This window comes from Procambarus clarkii, chromosome 5, assembly GCF_040958095.1.
Source record: "Procambarus clarkii isolate CNS0578487 chromosome 5, FALCON_Pclarkii_2.0, whole genome shotgun sequence".
Classification (NCBI taxonomy): Eukaryota; Metazoa; Arthropoda; class Malacostraca; order Decapoda; family Cambaridae; genus Procambarus; species Procambarus clarkii.
The window spans coordinates 4,738,329-4,758,911 of record NC_091154.1 but is presented as its reverse complement, the minus strand read 5'-3'; the positions used below and the strand labels follow the sequence as shown (position 1 = coordinate 4,758,911).

At 53.0% G+C, this 20,583-nt stretch overlaps 2 protein-coding genes across 3 annotated transcripts in view; one reads left to right on the top strand and one right to left on the bottom strand.

Moving 5' to 3' along the window:
• LKRSDH (lysine ketoglutarate reductase/saccharopine dehydrogenase) overlaps positions 1 to 16,988 on the bottom strand; it is a 78,099-nt gene extending 61,111 nt beyond the window's left edge. The window contains exons 1-2 of one of the 2 annotated variants that reach the window (XM_045753123.2): positions 16,832 to 16,988; positions 3,001 to 3,087 (exon numbers count right to left, since the gene is read on the bottom strand). In XM_045753123.2, coding sequence (XP_045609079.1) covers positions 3,001 to 3,081 — 81 coding nt within the window. In that variant the 5' untranslated portion in view covers positions 3,082 to 3,087; positions 16,832 to 16,988. Of the gene's footprint in view, positions 1 to 341; positions 358 to 3,000; positions 3,088 to 16,831 lie in introns of those variants that run through there. The other variant, XM_069338740.1, reaches the window with a different exon arrangement.
• LOC123766843 (calphotin-like) lies at positions 4,180 to 19,449 on the top strand. Its single transcript, XM_069305313.1, has 2 exons — positions 4,180 to 4,382; positions 18,117 to 19,449. Exons 1-2 carry the CDS (start codon positions 4,180 to 4,182, stop codon positions 19,447 to 19,449), a joined length of 1,536 nt encoding a protein of 511 aa, XP_069161414.1.
• The last annotated feature ends 1,134 nt before the right edge of the window (positions 19,450 to 20,583 follow it).

Below are 20,583 nucleotides of genomic sequence, written 5' to 3'. Positions count from 1 at the left end.
CCCCCCCCCCCCCAAGCTAACTATCTAGCTGGGTAGTTGACTAAATCTCTGGCTTTCTGATTGGCTGAATTAGCAGACTGGCTAGCTAGCTCACTGACTGGGTGGTGGTTCCCTAGTAAGCTAGGGGGGGGGGGGAGGAAGACGCCAAGAAGCAATGCCAGAGTGGGTGACGTAACATATTGGGGAAGGCAACACCTTTGCATCACCTGAGTAGCCAACATGGTCAGCATACTCACAGGTTATTACTGTGTCATCTCTTCCTAGGTGATGTTGACACTCCCTACTGACCCCCACAGCCCTCAACACCCACCATCATACACCATGCCACCCACAACAGTTACCTTGCTCCCCGGTGCTTATTTACTGCTAGCTGAACACTGGGATTGGTCTCTTGCCTGTAACTATCGCCATCCCTACTGCGTCACTCAGGGAACACCGTCACTCAGGGAACACCAGGAGCGTCACTCAGGGAACACCGTCACTCAGGGAACACCGGGACCGTCACTCAGGTAACACCAGAAGCGTCACTCACGGAACACCAGGGGCGTCACTCAGGTAACACCAGGAGCGTCACTCAGGTAACACCAGGAGCGTCACTCAGGTAACACCAGGAGCGTCACTCAGGTAACACCAGGAGCGTCACTCAGGGAACATCAGGGACGTCACTCAGGTAACACCAGGAGCGTCACTCGGGTAACACCAGGAGCGTCACTCAGGTAACACCAGGAGCGTCACTCAGGTAACACCAGGAGCGTCACTCAGGTAACACCAGGACCGTCACTCAGGTAACACCGGGACCGTCACTCAGGTAACACCGGGACCGTCACTCAGGGAACACCAGGAGCGTCACTCAGGTAACACCGGGACCGTCACTCAGGTAACACCGGGACCGTCACTCAGGTAACACCGGGACCGTCACTCAGGTAACACCGGGACCGTCACTCAGGTAACACCAGGACCGTCACTCAGGGAACACCAGGGACGTCACTCAGGGAACACCGGGACCGTCACTCAGGTAACACCGGGACCGTCACTCAGGGAACACCAGGAGCGTCACTCAGGGAACACCGGGACCGTCACTCAGGTAACACCAGGACCGTCACTCAGGGAACACCAGGAGCGTCACTCATGTAACACCGGGACCGTCACTCAGGTAACACCGGGACCGTCACTCAGGGAACACCAGGAGCGTCACTCATGTAACACCGGGACCGTCACTCAGGTAACACCGGGACCGTCACTCAGGGAACACCAGGAGCGTCACTCAGGGAACACCAGGAGCGTCACTCAGGGAACACCGGGACCGTCACTCAGGTAACACCGGGACCGTCACTCAGGTAACACCGGGACCGTCACTCAGGGAACACCAGGAGCGTCACTCATGTAACACCGGGACCGTCACTCAGGTAACACCGGGACCGTCACTCAGGGAACACCAGGAGCGTCACTCAGGGAACACCGGGACCGTCACTCAGGTAACACCGGGACCGTCACTCAGGTAACACCGGGACCGTCACTCAGGGAACACCAGGAGCGTCACTCATGTAACACCGGGACCGTCACTCATGTAACACCGGGACCGTCACTCAGGGAACACCAGGGACGTCACTCAGGTAACACCGGGACCGTCACTCAGGTAACACCAGGGACGTCACTCATGTAACACCGGGACCGTCACTCAGGGAACACCAGGGACGTCACTCAGGGAACACCAGGGACGTCACTCAGGGAACACCAGGGACGTCACTCAGGGAACACCGGGACCGTCACTCAGGTAACACCGGGACCGTCACTCAGGTAACACCGGGACCGTCACTCAGGGAACACCAGGGACGTCACTCAGGTAACACCGGGACCGTCACTCAGGTAACACCGGGATATATTTGTACGTCAGGCTGCGAGCAGCCGCGTCTAACAGCCTGGTTGATCAGTCCAGCAACCAGGAGGCCTGGTCGACGACCGGGCCGCGGGGACACTAAGCCCCGGAAGCACCTCAAGGTAGCAAGGTAAGGGACCGTCACTCAGGGAACACCGGGACCGTCACTCAGGGAACACCGGGACGTCACTCAGGTAACACCAGGAGCGTCACTCGGGTAACACCAGGAGCGTCACTCAGGTAACACGTCACTCAGGGAACACAAACATCACAGTAGGGACGGAACACCAGAAGCGTCACTCAGGGAACACCAGGAGCGTAACTCAGGGAACACAAACATCACAGTAGGGACGGAACACCATAAGCGTCACTCAGGGAACACCAGGAGCGTCACTCAGGGAACACAAACATCACAGTAGGGACGGAACACCAGAAGCGTCACTCAGGGAACACAAACATCACAGTAGGGACGGAACACCAGAAGCGTCACTCAGGGAACACCAGGAGCGTCACTCAGGGAACACAAACATCACAGTAGGGACGGAACACCAGAAGCGTCACTCAGGGAACACCAGGAGCGTCACTCAGGGAACACAAACATCACAGTAGGGACGGAACACCAGGAGCGTCACTCAGGGAACACAAACATCACAGTAGGGACGGAACACCAGAAGCGTCACTCAGGGAACACAAACATCACAGTAGGGACGGAACACCAGAAGCGTCACTCAGGGAACACAAACATCACAGTAGGGACGGAACACCAGAAGCGTCACTCAGGGAACACCAGGAGCGTCACTCAGGGAACACAAACATCACAGTACGGACGGAACACCAGAAGCGTCACTCAGGGAACACCAGGAGCGTCACTCAGGGAACACAAACATCACAGTAGGGACGGAACACCAGGAGCGTCACTCAGGGAACACAAACATCACAGTAGGGACGGAACACCAGAAGCGTCACTCAGGGAACACCAGGAGCGTCACTCAGGGAACACAAACATCACAGTAGGGACGGAACACCAGAAGCGTCACTCAGGGAACACCAGGAGCGTCGCTCAGGGAACACAAACATCACAGTAGGGACGGAACACCATAAGCGTCACTCATGCCGTAACTCACACTGATCCAGCGCCTTGCGAGGGCTCGGGAGGAGGGCAGGCACCGTGCCAGGAGAGGGCCGGCACTCAGCACAGCTACCATGGCACTCTGACAAAAACAAGAGAAAACAATGACAAAAATGTGTATATATTTGTTTACATTATAAGTTACACAGACCCCATTGTTGTGGGTGATGGGTTAGCGGCAGCTACAGCACTGAGTCGTATAACACATTATTGTCTAATGTTAAATATCTTGTTGTTAGTTAAGTATATTGTGCTCAGCCTCAGCATGTGCTCAGGTGTTAATGAGTGCTGAGCAGAGATCATGTGGTAACATATTCAGTCAACATGTTCAGCAAGTCACACCCACGCGCACACACATAGTCGTGTGTGTGTGTGTGTGTGTGTGGTGTGTACTGTGGCCCAAATGAGCCACAGAGATATTAGAAGGAACTTTTTTAGTGTCAGAGTGGTTGACAAATGGAATGCATTAGGCGGTGATGTGGTGGAGGCTGACTCCATACACAGTTTCAAGTGTAGATATGATAGAGCCCAATAGGCTCAGGAACCTGTACACCTGTTGATTGACAGTTGAGAGGCGGGACCAAAGAGCCAGAGCTCAACCCCCGCAAACACAACTAGGTGAGTACACACACACATACACACACACACACACACACACACACACACACACACACACACACACACACACACACAAACACACACACACACACACACCACACAACACACACACACAGTGGTGTGTGGTCCGTCGTTTTGGATGGACGTGGGTCGGGAGCTCCTGGGTCACTAGTGAAGTGGGAGGGATAATCAGGCAACTTCGAAGTGAAAAAGTGTATACGAATGAATGAAAAACTTGGAATTTGACTCAAACCATAAGGAAGTGAAGAAAGGAAGTAGAAATAGCGTAATTGAAAATAGGTGTTGAAGGCATTGTGGCAGTGGAAGAGTGGAGCAGACCTCACTCTGGCTGTGACCTCACAGCCTCAACCTGTGACCGAGGGTGACCTCACCCCGGGCAGCAACCCTTACTACACCACGTGGGGGGAGACGCCTGGAGACTCACTCACATATATTGTGTACAGCAGATCAGTAAGGTACTTGGAACGCCTGTGGGTAAGGTTGTTTATACCAATGACTAAATAAGGAAGGGCGTCTAGGTCCACCAGTAATATGAATGAAGAAGAGGCTTGTGGAGAAGCTGACAGGGAAATTTGTAGAGAAGAAGGATGTTTGGATAGAGGATCTAATCCAAGGGATTAAAAGTGAGATCTTTAATAAAATACAAGACGAGGTTCAGAGACAAAAACAAGAGCTTATGGACTTATTCAGGAAGAAATCAGAAAGAGCCGGGTACCCCGAGCAGGGCAGCATGGGAAAGTGAATAACTCGGCTTGCAACTGAATGTGGCAGGAATATGGGAAGCATGGCAAGGGAAGGGGGAGTAGTGGGGGATGGAGAAGTGAGTGAGGGAGGAATGGGGGGTGTCCAGGGGAGAGGCGACCAGCATGGCAGTGCGTCACTGAGGCGGACAATCATACTCCATGGATTACTCGAAGTCAAGGCATCATCGAGGCAGGAAAGGATGAAGATGGAAGATTTTGAGTTATAGGGGATCTTGAGAGATATTGAAGCCCAGATGGCAGGGAATGAGGTGGAAAGCCACCTCCACATTGGGCCTTACAACTGTAACAAGGAACGACCTGTCCTGGTACAGTTCACTAACGAAGAGGCAATGGAGTACATACTGCGACACATTTACTCAGAGGTAGCAAAAACTATTACAACGTGTATATTGAAGGATACATGACAAAAGATGAACAGCTAGCCCAAAGGGCGAGCCGACCTGCACATCACAACTCTTCCCATGGGAGCGTGGTTACCCACCCCACCCGTGCTAACCAGCCCACAACTGCCTCCCAGGTCACTCCCTCCCCAAATCAGCCTTCCCATCCCCCACCCCTGCTTATCTCCCCAACACCTCCCCTGTCCCCTCTGACCCCATTGCTCCAAATCCATCTGCTTCAACCCACATTCCAAGGACTCCCTCATCCCCTCAACCCCCAAAACCTGCCCAGTCCCAACCCCTCCTCTGTCTCCCTTCTTGTGACCCCCTCCCTTGTGAAGTGGTCACATGGACCCCCTCCCTTGCAAAGGGGTCACATGGACCCCTCCCTTGCAAAGGGGTCACATGGACCCCCTCCCTTGCAAAGGGGTCACATGGACCCCCTCCCTTGCAAAGGGGTCACATGGACCCCTCCCTTGCAAAGGGGTCACATGGACCCCCTCCCTTGCAAAGGGGTCACATGGACCCCTCCCTTGCAAAGGGGTCACATGGACCCCCTCCCTTGCAAAGGGGTCACATGGACCCCCTCCCTTGCAAAGGGGTCACATGGACCCCCTCCCTTGCAAAGGGGTCACATGGACCCCCTCCCTTGCAAAGGGGTCACATGGACCCCCTCCCTTGCAAAGGGGTCACATGGACCCCCTCCCTTGCAAAGGGGTCACATGGACCCCCATAGGAGACCCCCCACCTCTTCATTTCCCTCTTCCCCCCTTCTGCCCCAATGCCCACACTTACCCCTGAGTTCCCCCTGACTAATACAACCTCTCTCTCCCACTCTCACTATCCATGCTCTATCCTCCCCTCTTCCCCCCACCCCCTCTATCCTTTTCAATCACCCCCCCCCCCTCCCTCTCAACCTCTACCTGAATCTCAGCCTCACGCTACCTCTCAATCCCCCTATGCCTCTCAGACCCTCCCTAATTTTCAGACCCAGTATACCCTTCCTACTCCAGACCTACCTACCCAGGCCCTACCCCAGACACTCCTACCTACCTTCCTAGATGCCCAGACGCATTCACCCCCCCAGGCACCCCCCCCCCTGCCCCAATTCACCCCCCAGACATCCCCAGATCCCCCCAGACCCCCAGAGAAAGGGTGCACTCTGGTGCCAATTTCCAAGAAGAGTTTCAAGGTTTGGTACACCAATGCTGATGGGGTATCTAATAAAGCAGAAGAGATAAAAGAAAGAGTTAGTAAGGCAGATCCTGACATAGTTGCAATAGTGGAGACTAAAATAAATGGCATGATCTCGGATGCAATCTTTCCAGAAGGGTACCAGGTGATAAGAAAAGAGAGGACACAGAGACAGGGAGGGGAAGTGGCACTCCTAATAAAGCAGAAATGGAAGCTTGAAGACCTGGAAAATTGGGTTACCAATGAGAGCACAAGCTGTGCAGTGGGAGGAAGAAATTAGAGGAAAAACAGTCCAAGATATGATGGACCTAGTCACACGTAAATGCCAGGAGGCCGAAGAGAGATTTATACCAACATTAAAGAAAAAAATAACCCATAGTTTAATATACAGTGTAGGGAAGCAAAAATGGCCAGCAGGCAGGAGTGGAGGAAGTACAGAAGACTAAGGACATAGCACAACAGGATCAGATGCAACAGAGCTAGGAACAATTACATTAACATAAGAAGAGCATCGGAAAGAAATTATGAGAACGATATTGCGATCAAAGCGAAAAAGCAACCTAAGTTACTACACAGTCATATAAGAAGAAAAATGTCGGTGAACGACCAAGTGACAAGACTAAGGAAGACAGAGGGGACATATACTGAAAGTGACAAGGAAATCTGTGAGGCACTGAATGCCAGTTTCCATGGAGTGTTCACAACCGAGCCTGAGCAGCTCCTATTGTTGGAAGAGATTACCCTAGATGAAAGACTATCAGATATAGAGGTGACAGCAGAGGAGGTAATGAAACAGTTGACAACACTGGATGCAACTAAAGCGGTTGGACCAGACAGAGTATCACCGTGGATACTAAAAGAGGCAGCACAGGCCCTCAGCGTGCCTCTGGCAATGATCTTTAATGAGTCACTTATGTCAGGAGAATTGCCAAGTAGCTGGAAGAAGGCAAATGTCGTACCAATTTTCAAGAAAGGTGATAGGGAGGAGGCACTTAACTATAGATCTGTATCACTGACAAGCATCCCCTGTAAAATACTTGAAAGAATAATTAGGCTACGACTAATTGCACACCTGGAGAACATTAGGTTTGTGAACAAACATCAACATGGGTTCTGGAAAGGGAAATCGTGCCTAACAAACCTTCTGGAATTCTATGATGAAATAACGAGGATAAGACAGGACAGAGATGGTTGGGCAGACTGCATATTTCTGCAGACTGTCTCCCCTAACTCTTCTGTCTTCCAGCGACGTGAGGTTTGGTGGTCGATGTCTCTCCTCACCAACCATTACACACAGAAATCACACTAACGTGATGCATCAAATGAACAACTCCACAAGGGCCGTGTCGAGGATTCGAACCTGCGTCCGAGAGCATCCCAGACGCTGCCTTAATCGACTGAGCTGCGTTATTGTGATTTCTGTGTGTAATGAAGTAAGGGCGAAGAGGGAGAACGGCCTATTGACATAGCTCGAGTGCAGGGGGGAGTTGTGTAAAACCCTCTTTGTGTCTCGGAGAGGCTGCAGAATCCAGTAAGTTCAGAAGAACTTCAGTTTCAACTCTTTTGACCATGTCGATTAAGGCAGCGTCTGGGATGCTCTCGGACGCAGGTTCAAATCCTCGTCACGGCCCTTGTGGATTTGTTCATACCCCTCAGCTTGGGTACCAGTCTGGTGGCATACCTTTGAATCTTCTCCAATTTAGTCTTCAGTTTGAGTAGATAAGGACTATGCTGAGGCTGCATACTGCAAGATTGGTCTGACATATGTGGTATACAGGGTTCTGAATTATTCCTTCCACAAGTTCCTAAAGGCCGTTCTTATGTTGGCCAACCTGGCATATGCCGCTGATGTTATCCTCTTGATGCCCAGGATATGGGCTTCAGGGGACAGGTCTGGCGAGATATCAACCCCCGGGTCCTTCTCTCTGATCCTTGAAGTATTTCATCTCCCAGATGGTACCTTGTATCTGGTCTCCTGCTCCCTACACCTATCTTTATTACCTTACATTGGCTTGGGTTAAACTCTAACAACCATTTGTTTGAATAGTCCTTTAGTTTGTCCAGGATTGTTCAGTGGTGCCACTGGTGGTCCAGGATGGGTGTGTGGTGGTCCAAGATGGGTGTGTGGTGGTCCAGGATGGGTGTGTGGTGGTCCAGGATGGGTGTGTGGTGGTCCAGGATGGGTGTGTGGTGGTCCAGGATGGGTGTGTGGTGGTCCAGGATGGGTGTGTGGTGGTCCAGGATGGGTGTGTGGTGGTCCAGGATGGGTGTGTGGTGGTCCAGGATGGGTGAGTGGTGCCACTGGTGGTCCTCACACTCTGGCCATGGAGACCATAACCAACAAGGTGGTGGGTGACGCGGGCACCACACCCTACCAACCGACCAATTGGCACGTGATGAGGTCATAATAAGGACTGGACCCGTGCCCAATCGTCTCTCCCTGCCCGGGACACAGTATCCAAGATGTTAGAGGCGTAATGCATGACTGGCCAGCAATATGGGCGCTAATAAAGTTCCAGGGGAAGTTTATTAGCGTGTTGGGTTGAGTAATAAAGTTCCAGCGAGCGTGGGCGTGCTGACATGCGCCTGCCAGGGACGGTATATTAGTCAGCGCTCAGGTCAGCAGCAGACGTCAGTGTAGCGGGCGTGCTGACATGCGCCTGCCAGGGACGGTATATTAGTCAGCGCTCAGGTCAGCAGCAGACGTCAGTGTAGCGGGCGTGCTGGCAGGTGGCAACATCCGTCACCCACGGACCACATTCACCAACCACTTACGAACCTCTACATCTTTTCTCAAGCTTTGGTTACATTTATTAAACAGTTTACAAGCATGAAAACTTGCCAAACAGCTGTTGTTGTTGTTATAAACAGCCTCCTGGTGCTTCGGAGCTCATTAACTGTTTAATAATTGTAAACAAAGTCGCCAAAGATTGAGAAAAGATGTAGAGGCTTGTAAGTGCTTGCGTAACTGCTTGGTGAATCTGGCCCCAGGGCTGTAGGAGGCTGGATCCCTGAACCCCACGCGTGTGAAGCCCAAGCTTTATGGGGCTGGGCTGTGAGTAGTATCTGGCGGTGAGTTGAGCGGTGAGGAATATATAGTAAATGAGTTGAGCACACACACGCCCGGTCAACACCACGTGGCGGCACGCTACCATCGGCGTCCTCGACGATCTGTGTGAGCAACGTCTTGCTTGTGTAACTAACATGTGTGTAGAGTGGCGTGATACAAGGTGTGTGGAGGGTCCAAGACTGCCACAGGCAGGGAGGTGGAGAGAGAGAGATGGGTTGGCACTACACTACACGGTATAATAAGGTTGTCATGAGGTGCACATGAGAGCAGCCACACCCCGTGTGCCCCCCGCCACCCTCCTGGGCGTGTGTGACACAACTCACCAGCTGGCGCCGTCAACCCTTGCCACCATAACACCCCGCCACCCTCCTGGGCGTGTGTGACACAACTCACCAGCTGGCGCCGTCAACCCTTGCCACCATAACACCCCGCCACCCTCCTGGGCGTGTGTGACACAACTCACCAGTTGGCGCCGTCAACCCTTGCCACCATAACACCCCGCCGCCCTCCTGGGCGTGTGTGACACAACTCACCAGCTGGCGCCGTCAACCCTTGCCACCATAACACCCCGCCACCCTCCTGGGCGTGTGTGACACAACTCACCAGTTGGCGCCGTCAACCCTTGCCACCATAACACCCCGCCACCCTCCTGGGCGTGTGTGACACAACTCACCAGTTGGCGCCGTCAACCCTTGCCACCATAACACCCCGCCGCCCTCCTGGGCGTGTGTGACACAACTCACCAGCTGGCGCCGTCAACCCTTGCCACCATAACACCCCGCCACCCTCCTGGGCGTGTGTGACACAACTCACCAGTTGGCGCCGTCAACCCTTGACACCATAACACCCCGCCACCCTCCTGGGCGTGTGTGACACAACTCACCAGCTGGCGCCGTCAACCCTTGCCACCATAACACCCCGCCACCCTCCTGGGCGTGTGTGACACAACTCACCAGCTGGCGCCGTCAACCCTTGACACCATAACACCCCGCCACCCTCCTGGGCGTGTGTGACACAACTCACCAGCTGGCGCCGTCAACCCTTGACACCATAACACCCCGCCACCCTCCTGGGCGTGTGTGACACAACTCACCAGCTGGCGCCGTCAACCCTTGCCACCATAACACCCCGCCACCCTCCTGGGCGTGTGTGACACAACTCACCAGCTGGCGCCGTCAACCCTTGACACCATAACACCCCGCCACCCTCCTGGGCGTGTGTGACACAACTCACCAGCTGGCGCCGTCAACCCTTGCCACCATAACACCCCGCCACCCTCCTGGGCGTGTGTGACACAACTCACCAGCTGGCGCCGTCAACCCTTGACACCATAACACCCCGCCACCCTCCTGGGCGTGTGTGACACAACTCACCAGTTGGCGCCGTCAACCCTTGACACCATAACACCCCGCCACCCTCCTGGGCGTGTGTGACACAACTCACCAGTTGGCGCCGTCAACCCTTGACACCATAACACCCCGCCGCCCTCCTGGGCGTGTGTGACACAACTCACCAGCTGGCGCCGTCAACCCTTGACACCATAACACGTCAACAATGTCACCAGTCTCAGAGCAGCAGGCAAGTTGGAGTGGTATAATGTTAGCGGGCGTCGTGTGTGACTGATCTTCCCGCCTATTACTGCCCGCTGATCACGCCCACTATAAACACTCCAACAACCACTTCACCACAAATGGTAATGGTGTAATAGCCAGCCGTCGTCCTCCTCCTAGTAGTATCACCGCACTGTGACGGACTCTACACCAAGGCCAACACTGCCCTACATGATAATGGTGGCGACTTGACTGTCTGTTGCTGGGTCCTGAGGTAGGACAGGATAAGGGCGCTTCACTACCCCCAGTCCTTGACGTAGGGGACCCATAATGGGCAGGAATACCACCCATTATGACAGGATAAGGGCGCTTCACTACCCCCAGTCCTTGACGTAGGGGACCCATAATGGGCAGGAATACCACCCATTATGACAGGATAAGGGCGCTTCACTACCACCAGTCCTTGACGTAGGGGACCCATAATGGGCAGGAATACCACCCATTATGACAGGATAAGGGCGCTTCACTACCCCCAGTCCTTGACGTAGGGGACCCATAATGGGCAGGAATACCACCCATTATGACAGGATAAGGGCGCTTCACTACCCCCAGTCCTTGACGTAGGGGACCCATAATGGGCAGGAATACCACCCATTATGACAGGATAAGGGCGCTTCACTACCACCAGTCCTTGACGTAGGGGACCCATAATGGGCAGGAATACCACCCATTATGACAGGATAAGGGCGCTTCACTACCCCCAGTCCTTGACGTAGGGGACCCATAATGGGCAGGAATACCACCCATTATGACAGGATAAGGGCGCTTCACTACCCCCAGTCCTTGACGTAGGGGACCCATAATGGGCAGGAATACCACCCATTATGACAGGATAAGGGCGCTTCACTACCCCCAGTCCTTGACGTAGGGGACCCATAATGGGCAGGAATACCACCCATTATGACAGGATAAGGGCGCTTCACTACCCCCAGTCCTTGACGTAGGGGACCCATAATGGGCAGGAATACCACCCATTATGACAGGATAAGGGCGCTTCACTACCACCAGTCCTTGACGTAGGGGACCCATAATGGGCAGGAATACCACCCATTATGACAGGATAAGGGCGCTTCACTACCACCAATCCTTGACGTAGGGGACCCATAATGGGCAGGAATACCACCCATTATGACAGGATAAGGGCGCTTCACTACCACCAGTCCTTGACGTAGGGGACCCATAATGGGCAGGAATACCACCCATTATGACAGGATAAGGGCGCTTCACTACCCCCAGTCCTTGACGTAGGGGACCCATAATGGGCAGTAATACCACCCATTATGACAGGATAAGGGCGCTTCACTACCCCCAGTCCTTGACCCATAATGGGCAGGAATACCACCCATTATGACAGCAACCATTGACCACACTGTGGCTACCTGTTACAAGAACCTTGTAGCTTGACTTATCCGCGTGGTAGTGTGAGCCCACAAGGACTACCAGGCTGTTTATAAGGACCACAGCCTGGTGATACACTTCACCTCTTAAACTGTCTACATCAGTGTAAACACTGACGCCATGATGGAAGATGTACAGGCTTCGTCACTCACTGAGTACATGCTTCGTTATAGTGTGGCAACCATTACTAGAGGTTGCCATAGTGCTGGACCATTACTACAGGTTGCCAGAGGAGGTCATCACAATAGAGCAAGGCCCAGACGAGTAATATTGGCCACTAGAGGAGGTCATCACAATAGAGCAAGGCCCAGACGAGTAATATTGGCCACTAGAGGAGGTCATCACAATAGAGCAAGGCCCTGACAGGTAATATTGGCCACTAGAGGAGGTCATCACAATAGAGCAAGGCCCAGACGAGTAATATTGGCCACTAGAGGAGGTCATCACAATAGAGCAAGGCCCTGACAGGTAATATTGGCCACTAGAGGAGGTCATCACAATAGAGCAAGGCCCAGACGAGTAATATTGGCCACTAGAGGAGGTCATCACAATAGAGCAAGGCCCAGACGAGTAATATTGGCCACTAGAGGAGGTCATCACAATAGAGCAAGGCCCAGACGAGTAATATTGGCCACTAGAGGAGGTCATCACAATAGAGCAAGGCCCAGACGAGTAATATTGGCCACTAGAGGAGGTCATCACAATAGAGCAAGGCCCAGACGAGTAATATTGGCCACTAGAGGAGGTCATCACAATAGAGCAGGGCCCAGACGAGTAATATTGGCCACTAGAGGAGGTCATCACAATAGAGCAGGGCCCAGACGAGTAATATTGGCCACTAGAGGAGGTCATCACAATAGAGCAGGGCCCAGACGGTAATATTGGCCACTAGAGGAGGTCATCACAATAGAGCAGGGCCCAGACGGTAATATTGGCCACTAGAGGAGGTCATCACAATAGAGCAAGGCCCTGACAGGTAATATTGGCCACTAGAGGAGGTCATCACAATAGAGCAAGGCCCAGACGGTAATATTGGCCACTAGAGGATTATCTAAGGAGGAAGGCGCCAGTGTTGCCAACTTGGGCTCCTGCCACCACCACCCTGGCCTCCTGGCACTTATATACCACCTTATACTTTACACTACCGTGTACTCCATTAATGGGTCAGGGGCGCGTTAATGGGTCGGGGGGGGGGTGCAAGCCTTAATGGGTGAGGGAGGTGTGTGAGCCGTCTGGTAATGGGTGAGGGAGGAGATGTAAGGGCAGATAGTATGGGTGAGGGAGATGATAGGTATAAACTTATCACATGTCAACAAAGACAATCACTTAGGCTCAGACACATGACCATGTCGCCTCATGTAAACAAAAGCTCCCCCCAGCACCTGGATGGGTGACCGCTGGCCACACTCTCTCTGTCCTACAGCAGTATGAGGACAAGGAGCTGGGGTATGAGGACCAGGAGCTGGGGTATGAGGACCAGGAGCTGGGGTATGAGGACAAGGAGCTGGGGTATGAGGACCAGGAGCTGGGGTATGAGGACCAGGAGCTGGGGTATGAGGACCAGGAGCTGGGGTATGAGGACCAGGAGCTGGGGTATGAGGACCAGGAGCTGGGGTATGAGGACCAGGAGCTGGGGTATGAGGACCAGGAGCTGGGGTATGAGGACCAGGAGCTGGGGTATGAGGACCAGGAGCTGGGGTATGAGGACCAGGAGCTGGGGTATGAGGACAAGGAGCTGGGGTATGAGGACCAGGAGCTGGGGTATGAGGACCAGGAGCTGGGGTATGAGGACCAGGAGCTGGGGTATGAGGACCAGGAGCTGGGGTATGAGGACCAGGAGCTGGGGTATGAGGACCAGGAGCTGGGGTATGAGGACCAGGAGCTGGGGTATGAGGACCAGGAGCTGGGGTATGAGGACCAGGAGCTGGGGTATGAGGACCAGGAGCTGGGATATGAGGACCAGGAGCTGGGATATGAGGACAAGGAGCTGGGGTATGAGGACAAGGAGCTGGGGTATGAGGACCAGGAGCTGGGGTATGAGGACCAGGAGCTGGGGTATGAGGACCAGGAACTGGGGTATGAGGACCAGGAGCTGGGGTATGAGGACAAGGAGCTGGGGTATGAGGACCAGGAGCTGGGATATGAGGACCAGGAGCTGGGGTATGAGGACAAGGAGCTGGGGTATGAGGACCAGGAGCTGGGGTATGAGGACCAGGAGCTGGGGTATGAGGACCAGAAACTGGGGTATGAGGACCAGGAGCTGGGGTATGAGGACAAGGAGCTGGGGTATGAGGACCAGGAGCTGGGATATGAGGACCAGGAGCTGGGGTATGAGGACAAGGAGCTGGGGTATGAGGACCAGGAGCTGGGGTATGAGGACAAGGAGCTGGGATATGAGGACCAGGAGCTGGGGTATGAGGACAAGGAGCTGGGGTATGAGGACCAGGAGCTGGGGTATGAGGACAAGGAGCTGGGGTATGAGGACCAGGAGCTGGGGTATGAGGACCAGGAGCTGGGGTATGAGGACAAGGAGCTGGGGTATGAGGACCAGGAGCTGGGGTATGAGGACAAGGAGCTGGGATATGAGGACAAGGAGTTGGGATATGAGGACAAGGTGCTGGGATATGAGGACAAGGAGCTGGGGTATGAGGACAAGGAGCTGGGATATGAGGACAAGGAGCTGGGGTATGAGGACAAGGAGCTGGGGTATGAGGGTACAGTGTTCTAGTGTGAACACAGACCCAGGGTACAGTGTTCTAGTGTGAACACAGACCCAGGGTACAGTGTTCTAGTGTGTGAACACAGACCCAGGATACAGTGTTCTAGTGTGTGAACACAGACCTAGGGTACAGTGTTCTAGTGTGTGAACACAGACCCAGGGTACAGTGTTCTAGTGTGTGAACACAGACCCAGGGTACAGTGTTCTAGTGTGAACACAGACCTAGGGTACAGTGTTCTAGTGTGAACACAGACCCAGGGTACAGTGTTCTAGTGTGTGAACACAGACCCAGGGTACAGTGTTCTAGTGTGTGAACACAGACCCAGGGTACAGTGTTCTAGTGTGTGAACACAGACCCAGGGTACAGTGTTCTAGTGTGTGAACACAGACCCAGGGTACAGTGTTCTAGTGTGAACACAGACCCAGGGTACAGTGTTCTAGTGTGTGAACACAGACCCAGGGTACAGTGTTCTAGTGTGAACACAGACCTAGGGTACAGTGTTCTAGTGTGTGAACACAGACCCAGGGTACAGTGTTCTAGTGTGAACACAGACCCAGGGTACAGTGTTCTAGTGTGTGAACACAGACCCAGGGTACAGTGTTCTAGTGTGTGAACACAGACCCAGGGTACAGTGTTCTAGTGTGTGAACACAGACCCAGGGTACAGTGTTCTAGTGTGTGAACACAGACCCAGGGTACAGTGTTCTAGTGTGTGAACACAGACCCAGGGTACAGTGTTCTAGTGTGTTAACACAGACCCAGGGTACAGTGTTCTAGTGTTAACATAGACCCAGGGTACAGTGTTCTAGTGTTAACATAAACCCAGGGTACAGTGTTCTAGTGTGTGAACACAGACCTAGGGTACAGTGTTCTAGTGTGAACACAGACCCAGGGTACAGTGTTCTAGTGTGAACACAGACCCAGGGTACAGTGTTCTAGTGTGTGAACACAGACCCAGGGTACAGTGTTCTAGTGTTAACATAGACCCAGGGTACAGTGTTCTAGTGTTAACATAGACCCAGGGTACAGTGTTCTAGTGTGTGAACACAGACCCAGGGTACAGTGTTCTAGTGTTAACACAGACCCAGGGTACAGTGTTCTAGTGTTAACATAGACCCAGGGTACAGTGTTCTAGTGTGAACACAGACCTAGGGTACAGTGTTCTAGTGTTAACACAGACCCAGGGTACAGTGTTCTAGTGTTAACACAGACCCAGGGTACAGTGTTCTAGTGTTAACATAGACCCAGGGTACAGTGTTCTAGTGTGTGAACACAGACCCAGGGTACAGTGTTCTAGTGTGAACACAGACCCAGGGTACAGTGTTCTAGTGTGAACATAGACCCAGGGTACAGTGTTCTAGTGTGAACACAGACCCAGGGTACAGTGTTCTAGTGTGTGAACACAGACCTAGGGTACAGTGTTCTAGTGTGTGAACACAGACCCAGGGTACAGTGTTCTAGTGTGTGAACACAGACCTAGGGTACAGTGTTCTAGTGTGTGAACACAGACCCAGGGTACAGTGTTCTAGTGTTAACACAGACCCAGGGTACAGTGTTCTAGTGTGTGAACACAGACCCAGGGTACAGTGTTCTAGTGTGAACACAGACCCAGGGTACAGTGTTCTAGTGTGTGAACACAGACCCAGGGTACAGTGTTCTAGTGTGTGAACACAGACCCAGGGTACAGTGTTCTAGTGTGAACACAGACCTAGGGTACAGTGTTCTAGTGTGAACACAGACCCAGGGTACAGTGTTCTAGTGTGTGAACACAGACCCAGGGTACAGTGTTCTAGTGTGAACATAGACCCAGGGTACAGTGTTCTAGTGTGTGAACACAGACCCAGGGTACAGTGTTCTAGTGTGAACACAGACCCAGGGTACAGTGTTCTAGTGTGAACACAGACCCAGGGTACAGTGTTCTAGTGTGAACACAGACCTAGGGTACAGTGTTCTAGTGTGTGAACAGACCCAAAATATTCGCTCCACGAGACAACAAATAACAATTTCGGTTAATATTTAAGGATTGGAAGTGCGGAAAGGTTGATGGCTCACCTTATCCGGAGCGGTGAGGGCCGGATACCGGAACACTGAGAGTCCGGATACGATAGTACAGCTGCAGGCGGAGGAGCGGCGACGTACGTTCCCCTCGGCGTCTACACACCAACTGACTGTCCTTCGCGCTGCCGGCACACTAAATATTCAATTTAATACAATTATACAGCTGTTTTCTACACTGATGTTGGCTGTAGTCTGATGTATTATGCTCAGTGTGTATTAAACTCTCTGCTACAGATTAAGTGTATCAGCTTGCAGCTTTAGCTATTAATAATTCGCTGTTATACTGACGGAGCTGCCAGCCGTTTAATAAATGAAATATGTTGTATTTGCTACGTTTGTATGCATTATACAGCAAACATACACATGGGCAGCATTATAATACACTCTCCACTTGCCGCGGTGTATATTAAATCTACAATATAGGACAAATATGCGCAAGAGATATCTGTATCCTATTTATACACTCTCTATGCTTGTCACAGCAAACTTGCCAATGATGTAATCCTGCTGACATATACAGTCGCAGTTAGCGAGGATGTATTGTTGGTGTATTAGTACCCGAGACTGGTACTTGCTACATTATGCAGCTGAATGAGGGCATTAATGATGAAGCCGAGCTGTGATTGGCTGGCGCTGAGGCGCACCCCCGGCACCACCAATCACAGCCCGAGTTTAGTGGGCCTGGGCAACCAGTGCTAAAAATAGCCCCGGGTAAATACCTTATAATTCATATTTTAAGTAATTATTATACATTGTAATTGATTTATTGTGTGTATTATTGCTGAGAAAAAGGTGTATTTATTTTTATATAAGTCAAAAGGGAGAAAATACGTTATTTGGAAGATGGTCGACCATAGCCCTGTACTGCCACTACGTCACAAACACGACGGTTTAGGCTGACAAGACGCCCACGAACCCACTCAACCCTCCTAACCCGCCCAGGTCGACGTACGGAGAGCGTCAATAATATGGTGGTTTGATTTGTACAAATGCGTCGCATTTTGAACGTTAAGTCCGTTATAAACGAGAGGTGTTAGAGGAGACGGTACAGTGGCCGCTGCCAAGACCCGCGACCTTCTTCCCGCTCACCCCTGTGGCAGACACCACGTGTGGCAGACACCCCTGTGGCAGACACCACGTGTGGCAGACACCACGTGTGGCAGACACCACGTGTGGCAGACACCCCTGTGGCAGACACTAGTGTGGCAGACACCCCTGTGGCAGACACCGGCAGACACTAGTGTGGCAGACACCCCTGTGGCAGACACCCCTGTGGCAGACACCACGTGTGGCAGACACCCCTGTGGCAGACACCACGTGTGGCAGACACCCCTGTGGCAGACACTAGTGTGGCAGACACCCCTGTGGCAGACACTAGTGTGGCAGACACCCCTGTGGCAGACACTAGTGTGGCAGACACCCCTGTGGCAGACACTAGTGTGGCAGACACCCCTGTGGCAGACACTAGTGTGGCAGACACCCCTGTGGCAGACACTAGTGTGGCAGACACGCCTGTGGCAGACACTAGTGTGGCAGACACCCCTGTGGCAGACACCCCTGTGGCAGACACTAGTGTGGAAGACACCCCTGTGGCAGACACCCCTGTGGCAGACACTAGTGTGGCAGACACCCCTGTGGCAGACACCCCTGTGGCAGACACTAGTGTGGCAGACACCCCTGTGGCAGACACCCCTGTGGCAGACACTAGTGTGGCAGACACCCCTGTGGCAGACACTAGTGTGGCAGACACCCCTGTGGCAGACACCCCTGTGGCAGGCACTAGTGTGGCAGACACCCCTGTGGCAGACACTAGTGTGGCAGACACCCCTGTGGCAGACACCCCTGTGGCAGACACTAGTGTGGAAGACACCCCTGTGGCAGACACCCCTGTGGCAGACACCCCTGTGGCAGACACTAGTGTGGCAGACACCCCTGTGGCAGACACCAGTGTGGCAGACACCCCTGTGGCAGACACCCCTGTGGCAGACACTAGTGTGGCAGACACCCTTGTGGCAGACACTAGTGTGGCAGACACCCCGTGTGGCAGACACCGGCAGACACCCCGTGTGGCAGACACCCCGTGTGGCAGACACCCCGTGTGGCAGACACCGGCAGACACCCCGTGTGGCAGACACCCCGTGTGGCAGACACCGGCAGACACCCCGTGTGGCAGACACCGGCAGACACCCCGTGTGGCAGACACCCCGTGTGGCAGACACCCCGTGTGGCAGACACCGGCAGACACCCCGTGTGGCAGACACCGGCAGACACCCCGTGTGGCAGACACCCCGTGTGGCAGACACCCCGTGTGGCAGACACCCCGTGTGGCAGACACCCCTGTGGCAGGCACTAGTGTGGCAGACACCCCTGTGGCAGACACTAGTGTGGCAGACACCCCTGTGGCAGACACCCCTGTGGCAGACACTAGTGTGGAAGACACCCCTGTGGCAGACACCCCTGTGGCAGACACCCCTGTGGCAGACACTAGTGTGGCAGACACCCTTGTGGCAGACACTAGTGTGGCAGACACCCCGTGTGGCAGACACCGGCAGACACCCCGTGTGGCAGACACCCCGTGTGGCAGACACCCCGTGTGGCAGACAACATTGTGAACAAGGAGCTGGGACATAAGAACAAGGCGCAGGACATAAGAACAAGGAGCTGGGACATAAGAACAAGGAGCTGGGACATAAGAACAAGGAGCTGGGACATAAGAACAAGGAGCTGGGACATAAGAACAAGGAGCTGGGACATAAGAACAAGGCGCAGGACATAAGAACAAGGAGCTGGGACATAAGAACAAGGAGCTGGGACATAAGAACAAGGAGCTGGGACATAAGAACAAGGAGCAGGACATAAGAACAAGGAGCTGGGACATAAGAACAAGGAGCTGGGACATAAGAACAAGGAGCTGGACATAAGAACAAGGAGCTGGGACATAAGAACAAGGAGCTGGGACATAAGAACAAGGAGCTGGGACATAAGAACAAGGAGCTGGGACATAAGAACAAGGAGCTGGGACATAAGAACAAGGAGCTGGGACATAAGAACAAGGAGCAGGACATAAGAACAAGGAGCTGGGACATAAGAACAAGGAGCTGGGACATAAGAACAAGGAGCTGGGACATAAGAACAAGGCGCAGGACATAAGAACAAGGAGCTGGGACATAAGAACAAGGAGCTGGGACATAAGAACAAGGCGCAGGACATAAGAACAAGGAGCTGGGACATAAGAACAAGGAGCTGGACATAAGAACAAGGCGCAGGACATAAGAACAAGGAGCTGGGACATAAGAACAAGGAGCTGGGACATAAGAACAAGGCGCAGGACATAAGAACAAGGAGCTGGGACATAAGAACAAGGAGCTGGGACATAAGAACAAGGCGCAGGACATAAGAACAAGGAGCTGGGACATAAGAACAAGGCGCAGGACATAAGAACAAGGAGCTGGGACATAAGAACAAGGAGCTGGGACATAAGAACAAGGAGCTGGGACATAAGAACAAGGAGCTGGGACATAAGAACAAGGCGCAGGACATAAGAACAAGGCGCAGGACATAAGAACAAGGAGCTGGGACATAAGAACAAGGAGCAGGACATAAGAACAAGGAGCTGGACATAAGAACAAGGAGCTGGGACATAAGAACAAGGCGCAGGACATAAGAACAAGGCGCAGGACATAAGAACAAGGAGCATGGACATAAGAACAAGGAGCTGGGACATAAGAACAAGGAGCTGGGACATA

Excerpts from the sequence above, each read along its gene's own strand:
- LOC123766843 (XM_069305313.1), top strand. The coding sequence starts at position 4,180 with ATGAAGAAGAGGCTTGTGGAGAAGCTGACAGGGAAATTTGTAGAGAAG. Across the intron at positions 4,383-18,116 it reads GAGCAGGGCAGCATGGGAAA|ACACCACGTGTGGCAGACAC; the intron begins GTGAATAACTCG and ends CCCCTGTGGCAG.